Raw genomic sequence first — 12,256 nt, forward strand, 5'->3', positions numbered from 1 at the left:
GTGAGTTGGGACAAATACTGGGTAAGGCAAGATTTGTCAGTAGGTGAAACATCTTTTCCAGTAGTCACAAATTGGCTGTGGGCTGAATTCCATATATAGATATGTTTTGTTTAGCTTTTGTATTTTAAAATTTGAATGCTTTCAGAGGGGGCATTTTTTTCTCAGCCCTCACCACTCCCTGTTGTCTTACAGATGGCCTTCCTCATCTCTCTTATTTGCCTGCCTCCCATGGGCATTTGAATTGGCTTCTGCATCTTGGATCAATATTTCTTACCTGCCCTTCTACCAGTATTCCTCTTGCCTAGGTGTTTGATGGCCTCAGGCTTTCTAGGCTCATTTTCTTCTTTCTACCCTACCCAGAACTATCCTTCTGGGTTTGTGTTTAGGCTGTGAACTTAGGTTTTTCTTGGCCCCTAGGAATACTTGCTGTCACCTTGTACTATATCTGATAGCCTAATTGCTGTCCCAGGATTCAAAAGGAGAAGTACTGCTTTATCCAAAGAAATGAATTTTTAAAACAACTTTATTGAGATAAAATTTATATACCATAAAATTCAGTCATTTAAAGTGTACCATGGGAATAATTCTCAAACGTCCTAGGGAATGTTGGTAGAATAGATGGGTGGTTTCTAGACTATAGTGTTTCATGGACCAGAAAACTTTAAAAGAAAGTTCGGGGAACCAAAGGCCAATTTCTTTACTTTGCTGAGTTAAGGGCCTTAACATAGAAACAACCCACTATCATCCACCATCATCATTATCTCATTTTATAAAAGGACATTTTAACACTAAAAAGATAGAAATGATGTAATTTCAGAAAAAAAGAACTCTTTTTTATATTGGACACTTTTAAATTCCTTGTTCCGGGACCACTGGAATGAATTGCCACAATAAACAAACCACTCAAAACTCAGCTTTAAAACAACAGTAATTTCTCTTTGTATAGCTTTGACTCTTAGAACCGTAGCAATAGTTCATGTACCCTTCAGATGCCCCCAAATAAAAAATTGAACCAACCAGGATGTGGAGGAATGGAAACAACAAAGTGGAACACAGACGCTAACAAATGAACCAAATTGATAACATAATCATACTGATGGGGGTAGGGAAGAATGGAACTAACCTAAGTGACCTTGTGAAATGATACTTTGACTAGATACTGTAAAATTAAAGACAAAGGAGCTGTATATAAATGCTGTAATGTAGTTTGTCAAATGTGTTTCTCACAGGGGTATGGGTTAGCAATTTTGAAACTACTTTTTATGTGTACTAGTATTGAACAATAAATATAATATTGCAGGTAAAAAGAACCAGCTTTCTCACTATTGGAGAAAGAAGTTGCAAATAAGGAAATGGGGGAGATGAACCCTGTGGGGCTGATTGGAATCTGAGATATCAGTATAAACTTGTAGTTTTTAAGATGTCCACAGACAAATAGATGTAGAAATACAGATGTATATATGTATGTGTATACACACATATAAATTTCTTATCTCTGACCCAGAGAGAGCCCAGAAGCAATGACAGCCTATTAGTAATGAGCACACCTATCAGTAATGAGCACACCTATCATGCAGGTCATGGTTTCTAAACACTGTTCTTCAATAAAAAACTAGGACTCCTTGAAAAATGGTTGATTCCAGGGCTGGGAAAAGGAAAATGCAAGATAAGCTTGGAGCATCTTATGGATCCAGAAAGTAAGGAAGTACTTGAAAAAAGAAAATGATGGGGGAAAGGGACTCACCAAAGGAACACAAGAGCTAACCTGAAGGAGCTCCTAGTTGCCAAAGCTGAAATAATTTGAGCAACAAAATAATGATAATATTGGATTATAACTCATAGAATAAAATATCCATGAGAACATATTGATAAAGTAAATAATTTGCTGAATTGGGCGATTGGGATTGACATGTATACACTGATGTGTATAAAATTGATGACTGATTAAAAAAAATGAGATAAGAAAAGTAAATAATTAAGTAGATGGAGGAGCAAAAGTTTTTCCTTGTAGTGAAATTTCAATTAATAAATGTGTAAGGAAGGAGGGGAGTAGAAAATTGCTATTAGACCATCTCCACAGTGGTAATTGTCGCAAACGGATCCCTCTAATGGTGTGCAAAGGTTTGAGGAAAAAGAGGATTTGTATAATCTCAGAATATTTCCCCCATGATTTTTTTTTTTAAACAATTCAGGGATTTTTAGTATACACACAGTATTGTGTAACCATCACCACATTTTCATCACCCCAAAAAGAAACAATGCTTATTAGTGGTTATTCCCCATTCCTCCCTTCCCCTAGCCCCTGACAACCATTAATTTACTATGTCTGTTGATTTGCCTATTCAGGACATTTCATATGAAAGGAATCATATAATATGTGACTTTTTGTATCTGTCTTCTTTCAGTTAGTTTAATGCATTCAGAGTTCGTCCGTGTTATAGTATATATCAGTGTTCATTCCTTTTTTTTAAGTTACTGTGTATTTTATTTATTTATTTATTCCAGTTTTATTGAGATACAGTTTAATGATTTGAAGTATTTCATTCCTTTTAGTGGCTGAATAGTATTCTGCTGAATGGATAGACCACATTTTGTTTGTTCATTTCTCAGAGTTGATGGACATTTGGGTTGTTGCCACATTTTGGCTATTATAAATAATGCTACAGTGAACATTCATGTACAAGTTTTTGTGTGAACATATGTTTTTAGTTCTCTTGTGAATACACCTAGGTGAAGACTTGCTGGGTTCATATGGTAGCTCTTTGTCTAACATTTTGAGAAACCGCCAGACTGTTTTCTACAGTTTGGTAGTTTGCCATGATTTTTGTTTACCACAGTGGAAAAGCTCAGTATAGATTACTTTTGTTAGTTGATCAAGACCAGTATCACCAGTATAAGACATGTTGACATCACGAACCTTTTGATATGATGCACTGAGAAGAGCATGACATAATTTCTGTTGTTCTTCTGTCAAGGTGGCATGATTTGAGTTTAATCATGACAAGAACCAGACATTCCTGAATAACTGATATGTATTTATTTCTTGAGGGTATCAGGGTCATGAAAGACAAGGGAAGACTGAGGAACGGTTGTAGAGTGCAGGAAACTAGGGAGAAATAACAACCGAAGGCCATATGGGATCCTGGAACAAAAAAGGACCTTAGTGGAAACACTGGTAAGGTTTGAAAAGGATCTTTAGTTTGGTTACTGGTATTAATTTCCCAGTAACTGTCTATGGCTATATAAGATATTAACATTGGGAAAAGCTGTGTAGTGATATATGGAAACTCTCTATACTATTTTTGCAAGTGTACGTTTAAAGGTAGTTCAAAGTTAAAAAGTTAAAAAAGGTATCCAGTCATTTATTCTTGTTCACATGTCTGCAGATAGGCTAGACTTGGCTGACCGTGGTTGGGCTCAGCTGGGTTCATCTCCAATCTGCACTTTGGGTCCAGATCTGCTCCATGGGTCTCTCATCCTTCTTGGATCAGAATGCTAGTAGAGCATGTTCTTCTCACAGTGATACACAATTCCAAGAGACAAGCCAAACACACAAGCACATTTCAAACCTCTGTGGCACATTTGCTAACATCCTGCTGGCCAAAGCACATCACAGGCCAAGTCCAAAGTCAAAGGTTGGGAAAGTACACTCTACTACTAGTAGGAGGGACTGTGAGGTCACATGGTAAAGGGGGTGGATGGAACAGAACTGGTGACAATGATGCAGTCTACCACCTATTTTCTTCCCCCTCAGGGAGCCAGGGTTAGGGAGATAGACACCGCAGGCTTTGCAGGCCTATTTGCCTTTCTGGATTCCTGTCTTATTTTCTGCTTGTCCCCTTCCCCTCTACCTCCCAATCCCTGCATGTATCTGGTGACTTTTTGCCTCTGTTCTGTTCTTCTCCAGTGTTCTGGTCCCTTCAGAGAGGCCCTAGAAGGAAGCAGGTCAGATCACACTCTCTAACTTGGCCTTTTTCCCAGTGGGGTGGAAATATTTGAAATACTGTGTTTTCTGTTGCCTCTGCCACTGCTGCCGTGGCTGGTTTCATGTATTTTAAATGAGCGTAACCTGTATTTTAAGTTAATGTTATTGTGGTTGCTCTTGCCCCCTGTGGTGGTTTATGTGAAGGGAGTAATTTTGGAATTTTCCCCAAATAAAATAAATGGATTCACATAAGATCCTAGTCTTTTCCTTGGCCAGCTTAGCACAGTCTAACCTGTTGTGTTCTGAAACTTTTAAAGTCATGTACTTTTTCTCTTTTTTATTTCTAATTTCAAAAGTCTGAAAATTCAAGATATTATTATTATTATTACTGTTATTAGTACAATTACTACTAAAAATAACTATGACTACTAATTATTATGAATTATTATGAATCTACTTGTCCTAGTGAAAATCCTTGTTGGCATTTCCACACACCTCTAGATAAGCCAGGATTTTCTCTCTTCCATTTTTGATTTTTCACTTAATATATAATTATTGAGGGTTTACTATATGCTTGCATATGTGATAGACCCTGAAGATATGTGATGGACCCTGAGCATTTATATTAGCCAGATAAATAAAAAACTAACATATAACTATTGATTGTGGTAAGTATTATTAAGAAAAAGGGTCATGGCAGGGAGTTCCCTGGCTGTCCAGTGGTTAGGACTAGGTGCTTTCACTGCCGTGGACCCGGGTTCAATCCCTGGTTGGGGAACTAAGATCCTGCAAGCTGCATGGGGTGGTCAAAAAAAAAAAAAAAGAAAGAAAGAAAGAGAAAGAAAAAGGGTCATGGTGTTTTGTGAAAGCCTTTAGGGGGAAGCCAGATCTGGTCTGGGGAAATAGAGGATGCCTCTCAGAGAGGAAGCGACTCTTAGCTGGGATTGGAAGGATGAAGAGATGGAGGCTGGGGTTGGAAGGAGCATTCTGGGCGAAGGGAACAGCAGGTGGAATGGCCCTGTTGTAGGAGGGAGCATGGTTCCTTTCATGGAATGGAAGAAGGCCAGTGTGGCCTAGAACATGGGGAATGAGGAGTGGACAAGTTTGAAGAGGCAGGCAAGGAGCTAGATACTAAAAAGGGCCTCATTGACCAGCATGAAGATTTTCATCTTTAAGAACAGTAGGAAGCCATCAAAAGGTTCAAGGCAGGGGAATAACATAGTCAGATTTGTGTTTTGAAAAAAAAAAAAAAATCACTCATTGTAAAGAACAGTTTGATTAGGAGGTAAGAGGAGATAGTAGAGGCCAGTTAGAAGGCTTTGGCAGTATCCAGAAGAGAGATGGTTATGGTTCAGAGAAGGGCAGTGGTGGCGAGGGCAGAGAGAAAGATATGCATTCAAGAAGAAAGAAGACATATGGAAGGAGAAACACCAGATTTGGGAGATTGGGTATATGGGGTGTCAAGTAGAGGGAAAATCAAGGATGACCTGCTTAGCCTTCAGCCGGGAAGATACTCTTGTTGTTATGTTGGTTTTGGATCTCTCCAGGTGAGATAATCTCTCCCTTTCATACATTTGGAGATGGGATTTTTTTTTTTTTTCCCTTGGCTGTGCCGCGCGGCTTGTGGAATCTCAGTTCCCAGACTGAGGATTGAACCTGGGCCACGGCAGGGAAATCACCAAATCCTAACCACTGGACCACCAGGGAACTCCCTTAGAGATGGAATTAATGCTAAAAGAAGTTACCTCTTGCCCCATGATCATAGGAATAGGATAGAAGTTACCAGTTTCTTGTTGTTCTTGCCAGTATTTGGCCTCATCTCTTCCCAGAACCAACTTCCTCAGCCATTACCTTTATTCTCCTACCCAAACTGGGGTTCCAATGGCACATCAAGACAGCAGCCTCCACAGCCCTTCCACTTTTCCCAAGCTCTTCTGCTTCCTGCCTCCTGAATGCGGCCTGTCAGTTTCTGTGTCTGAGTCTTTGCACGAAGGGCACCATCTATTTGGGATTCCCTTTATTCCCAGTCTGGGTCTCACTTTTTGCATCATTTAACCCCCAATTCAGGGAGCCTCCCCAGAGATAAGTTTCCCCATTCTACTCTGAACATAACCTTTTTAAAAAATCCTTGAGGCATTTTGGATGGGTTTGAGGTTAGAAGTGGATCATTATACACATACACTCAGGTACTCAAGTTCCCTTTGAATTCTTAGGCAAAGATATAGAACCTCCCTGCTGAAGTGGGATGGCAGGAACAGAACAGCTTGTCTTGGAGTGGTGTTTCCCCGGCTCCTTGGTTCTCTGATGGAGGCACAGTGGTTGGTGTAACTTGGAGTTTGCTATGATCCTGCCAGAATTGAGAAAACTTGAATTCTTGCTACATCATTACTCTTTTATGCTCGGGGTTTACCTCATCTTTCCAAGGTAACTTGTGCTATGCACTTCGCTTGAAGGAATTTTTCACATGCAGTGTCCCTCCAGGTACTGTATACGTCATAAGCCTCCTCTCTTCTTGGCTTTTAGGTCATGCTGTTCCTGCAGGATCCCATGTGCGGCTGAATCTCCAGACTGGGGCAAGAGAAGTGAAACTCCAAGATGAGGACAAGCTTCGAAATAATTTGAAAGGGTTGAAAAAAGGCAAAAGGTATAGTGTCAACCCTAGGGACTGGGAGACTGACAGCATTGACCCTGTAATACTGAGAGTAATGACAATGTGTTGTTTCTTACCCAAATACACATGGCTTTAAATTTTTTGAAATTTAATAGCTTAGAATTTGTGATAAATCTTTCAGGGTTTTATGGATGTTTACTTCTACGGTCTTTGGAAAGAAATAGTTTGCAAAGCAAATTGATACTTTAAAAAAGGCTGTAGGGGAATGCTTAACCTGCTTTAAAAATGAAGCCATTTTTCCCAGTACTTTAAGAGTACCCATTTGAATCCCAACAGTTAATGCACTGATTACAGATGAGTCATCTATTCATTAAAACAGGCCTGTTAAGCCTTCTGCTTTGCAGTAATACTTCCTTGGTGAGCAGTAAAATTGCATTTTGAAGTCTTTAATTCAGACCAACTTTTCCTCTTGTTAGTCTATATTAAAACAGGCTTTCAAAAGTTCTCCAATGGTAAGAGTTGCCTTATTTTTTAATAATCAGTTTAGATTATTTGCTTTTGGGCAATTCGTAGTCTCTATTTTTCTGTTTTTTGCCTTGAATTACCAAGTTTTTTTGCTTGCTGTTTCCTGTGTAAGGGAGAAGGAGGTTGAGGCATGGGGTTGCAGGGGCTGCTGGAATTGTGCAGCTTGATAGGTCAGTATAAATACCAGCCATGAAGTATCTAACACAAGGACCAGCAAATTATGGCCTGCAGCAAAATGTTGGGACTACTGTCTTTTTTTGTATGACCCAGAAGCTAGGTTGTTGTTAACATTTTTTAATGGTTGAAAAAAAATGAAGAAGAAGAATATTTCATGACTGAAAATTATTTGAAATTCAGATTTCGGTGTCCATAAATAAACTTTTATTGGAACATAGCCATGCTCACTCATTTAGGTATTGTCTATGGCTGATTTCTTGCTACACTGACAGAGTTGAGTAGTTGGGAAAATGACCCCATAAGGCCTACAAAGCCTAAAATATTATCTGATTATTACAAATAGTTTGCTGTCCCTGTTCTAATACGAGCATATCTTGTTTTATTGTGCTTCACTTTGTTGCGGTTCGCAGATACTGCGTTTTTTACAAATTGAAGATTTGTGGTAACCCTGTGTCGAGCAAGTCTATTGCTACCATTTTTCCAACAGCATTTGCTCACTTCATGTCTCTGTGTCACATTTTGCTAATTTTCACAATATTTCAAACTTTTTCATTAATATTTGTTATGGTGATCCTGTGATTAGTTCTTTGATGAATAGATCTTTGAAGTTACTATTGTAATTGGTTTTTTGGTTTGTATTGTTTTTTTGTCATGTATCTTTTAATTAAGGTACCTACTTTTTTTTTAGACGTAATGCTAGTGCACACTTAATAGACTACAGTATAGTGTAAACATAACTTATGTGCACTGGGAAGCCAAAAAATTCATGTGACTTGCTTTATTGCAATATTCACTTTATTGCGATGGTCTGGAACAGTGACCTCAATATCTCTGAGATATGCCTATTCATGTAAGTATTGGGAATCAATCATGGATTATTGAGTGGGGTTAGTGTTACTCAGTCCTTGGATTTTTATTATTTTAACAATATTTTGTGGTTAGATATGAGGCAGAAAGTTACCTTAGAGGCCCCATTTTTACCTGAGTCTTTTCTTTTATATACCTGGCAAAAGGTCATCCATCCTGTCCATGTGGCACTCACAAGCCCACAAAGTAGCTTATTCAGATTTGGGCATTTTTCACTGTTGGAAAATTCAACTTTATATTATGATAGATAAGGAGCTATTTGTCGTCCTTATAGTCACCCCAAACTGGGAAGGATCTTTACTTTCCCCCATTCTCCAGATAGGCCTGAACCTGGATTAACCCAGCTTATATGATGATTATTTTCTCAGAACCGTCGAAGAAAGAATCAAATCTCATTGTCGTAACCCCTGTCAACCTCCCTCCATCCCTAGCATGCATATACATACATTTTTCAGTGTCTCAAAGTACTTAGGAAGTCTTTTCTCACATCTAAGCCAAGTCTTATTTTCTGAATAAGAAGACTATTTTTTTCCTGGTTTAAGAATATTGAGTTAGGAACTTGATGAATTTGGAGCTTTTTATTTGTTGGTTTTAATACTATGGGAAGTGATTTCTCCAATACCTGACCATAGATCATTAGCAGGAGCACTTATTGCTTTGTCTGTTGCTCCTGTCTTTTTATACTAGAAAGCAGAGCCATCCATGTGGTCTGTAGTAGAGACACCATAAGAGAAGAATATTCGTCCCCACTCCTGCCTCTTTGCTTTTCTCCTTTGGAATGTTTCTGAGGGCTCTGCCCTGGAATGGCCTCCAGGATATGCTGGACATGTCTTCTTCCTTCTCAGCATTTATAGCCAGCAGCAAACCTGTCTGAACAGAAGCCCAAAGACGTTGACAAAGTGGTGTGGGTGTTCAGTGCTGTGAGCTCAGTGAGTCTCTGGTTGCCTTTGGTGGTGACTTCCTTCTCAAGGAGTGGACCTCATCCTGTGCTCCTTTAATTCCACTTCACAGTGTCTTCCTGCCTCTCTAGTTCTGGAATGGGAACAGAGGCCAAAGGGCAGGGCTAATTTTCAAAATTGTTATAATATTTTGCTTATTGACTTCATTCTGTTTTGGGGAACAAGATCCACAGCTTTCCATCAGATTGTCAAAGAAGTTGGTGATCCCACAAAGTTAAGAACCACTGGCTAGGACTTCCCTGGTGGCGCAGTGGTTAAGAATCCGCCTGCCAGGGCTTCCCTGGTGGCTCAGTGGTCGAGAGTCTGCCTGCCAATGCAGGGGACACGGGTTCGAGCCCTGGTCTGGGAAGATCCCACATGCCGTGGAGCAACTAGGCCCGTGAGCCACAATTACTCAGCCTGCGCGTCTGGAACCTGTGCTCCACAACAAGAGAGGCCGCAATAGTGAGGGGCCCACGCACCGCGATGAAGAGTGGCCCCCACTTGCCGCAACTAGAGAAAGCCCTCGCACAGAAACGAAGACCCAATACAGCCATAAATTAATTAATTAATTAATTAAAAAAAAAAAAAAAAAAAAGAATCTGCCTGCCAGTGCAGGGGACACAGATTCGAACCCTGGTCTGGGAAGATCCCACATGCCACGGAGCAACTAAGCCCGTGCGTCACAACTCTGGAGCCTGTGCTCTAGAGCCTGCAAGCCACAACTACTGAGCCCGTGTGCCACAAATACTGAAGCCCACGTGCCTAAAGCCCGTGCTCCGCAACAAGAGAAGCCATCCAATGAGAAGCCTGCGAGCCGCAACGAAGAGTAACCCCCGCTTGCCGCAACTAGAGAAAGCCCGCGTGCAGCAACAAAGACCTAAGGCAGCCAAAAATAAAAAGAAATAAATTTAAAAAAAAAGAAAGGAACCACTGGCTAGAGAGAGATGGGGATAGTCCATTCAGCCTAATCCATGGCAGCTTCTCCATTAGAGCTGCTGGCTGTGTGACTGGCCACACTGCTACCTAGAGCTACAGTTCTTGTGGGCTCTAAAGCCTGGGAGAGGTCTCCTGACTCTGACTTGTCCCAGAGGATTCTCTTGGCACTACCTGAGTTCAGTGTATAGTTGGCTCTCAGCAGGTTTTCCTCTTCCTCTTTGTGTGTTAGGTATTGCCATCTCCACTGGTTTTAGTCTGCATCCCTGTCAATCTCTCCATAGTACATCTCTCTTTTTGCCTTGGAACAACCAGATATTTGAGTCATCCTCTTATGTTTAGAGGGATAAGGGACAAACTTCATCCAAGTTGTTTCATTTTGGGTTGAGCATTTACCACGGTATAATATGGTATGGTAGTTAAGGGAGTGGGCCAAGGACAGGACCATTTACTTACTCCATTCATTCATTTCACAAAAGACCTATTGAGTGCCTATGTGCCAGGCACTGGAGATACAGTAGTAAACAAAACAGACAAGATGCTAGCTTTATTGAGGCTAGCAGATAGGAAAAGAGAGAAATAAGTATGCAAGTAAGGTAATTACAGATTATAATAAATACTAGGGAAGAAATAAGGTGATAAGTCCCTGAGGGAGGTAACTGTAGATAGGATGGTTTGAGAAGGCCTTCTCAAAGAGATATTCGAACTGAGACCTGAAGAATGAGGGGCATTTAGTCATGCAGGGGGTTGGTTTTATAGGTTTATGGTTAGAGCATTTCAGGCAGAAGAAACAAGAAGAGTTTCTGGCTTTGTTAAGGAAAGGGCTTTGTCAAGTTCAAGAAACAGGAAAATGATCAGGTTGACTAGAGGGTAGGAGAAGGAAGAAGACTAATATGAGATGAGATTGGGAAGGTATGAGGGGCCAGATCATGTGGAATTTTGAGGAGCATGTTGAATGTTCTTCATTTAAGTAGAATTGTAATGGAAAACCATTGGAGGATTTGGGGTGGGAGAGTCATTTAATGTAATGTAGTTTAGCAAGATCATTCTAGTTGCTATGTATATGGAGGATAGATTGAAGGTGGACAAAAAAAGATGCACAGAGACAATTAGAATGTCATTTAAGTGGATCAGGCAAAACATAATGGTGGCTTAGTCTATGGTGTGTGAAGGAGAGTGGATGAATTGGAGATTTAATTTGGAGGCAGCAGCAATAGGACTTGCTTACGATTTAGATGTAGGGGTTGGAAAAAGGATGGGGTTAGGGGTTCAGGGTAAAGCCTCATTTGGGATTTGCACAACTAGGTACTTGAAGGTACTATTTATTGAAATAGAAAAGATTGAGAGAGGGACAGTTTTATGGGGAGAACTATCAAGACCTATGTTTTAGATGTAATAAGTCTGGGGTGGCCATAATATCCGAGATCCAAGATATATCAGTAGTTGCACAGGAGTCTGGCTGGTACTCAGAGAAGAGGTTTGGGTCAAAGATGTAAATTTGGGCATCACTGCCTGATAGATATTTTAAAATATCTAGGTGAGAGGGTAGAGATAGAGAAGAAAAGATTGTCCAGGATTGAACTCTGAGGTGTTCCAGCATATAGGATTTAGGTAGGAGATAAGGAACCAGCAAGAAGAGACAGAGAAGGAGTAAGGAAGAGGAAGAACCCGGAGAGCGTGGAAACAAGAAGCCAGGAAAGGAGAGTGTTTCAAGGAGGGAGGGGTGAACTGTGTAAATGCTGCTGAGTGGTTGAGGAAGTGAAGAGTCTATTGGATTTGGCCATCAGTTACTGGGAATTTTGATGAGCAGTTTTAGTGGGGTTGTGGGAATAAAATCCAGGTTAATGCATATAGCAATGTAAATAGCATTCAAGGAGGTGTGGATGGTGAATGAAGACAATGTGTTCATAAAGTTTTATTTAATCTGAACAGGAGCAGGGAAATGGCATGATAATTAGAGACTGTGGAGTCAAAGGAGTGTTGGTATGCTGATGGGAATAATCCAGTCAAAGGAAAAATTGATGATGCAGGCAGGTGGGAGTGGTATAATTATGGGAGTTAAAGCTTTTGAAAAGGCAAGTGGGATCTCTAGCCTAAGTTCAGCAGGGGCAGGGACACTGTCATCCATTCCAATAGTAGGGAAAGCAGAAAATACAGATTTAGGTGCAGGTTGGTGTATAGAGTGGATGATGGAAAGGTGAGGGAGTTCTTGATAACATCTGTTTTTCTCAGTGAAGAATAAAGTGAGAATACCAGCTGAGGATAGTTGTATGTGTG

General features: G+C 40.3%; 1 protein-coding gene across 8 annotated transcripts in view; it reads left to right on the plus strand.

Annotated features, from left to right (window-relative positions):
• The window catches only part of SIL1 (SIL1 nucleotide exchange factor), a 302,793-nt gene that overhangs the window by 201,712 nt on the left and 88,825 nt on the right, over positions 1-12,256 (plus strand). For all 8 annotated transcript variants that reach the window (XM_082454625.1, XM_082454629.1, XM_082454627.1 and 5 more), the window contains one exon: positions 6,449-6,569. In XM_082454625.1, the coding sequence (XP_082310751.1) occupies positions 6,449-6,569 (121 nt within the window). The remainder of the gene's footprint in view (positions 1-6,448; positions 6,570-12,256) is intronic.

Source organism: Balaenoptera physalus, assembly GCF_965194825.1.
Source record: "Balaenoptera physalus genome assembly, chromosome: 3".
Lineage (NCBI taxonomy): Eukaryota > Metazoa > Chordata > Mammalia > Artiodactyla > Balaenopteridae > Balaenoptera > Balaenoptera physalus.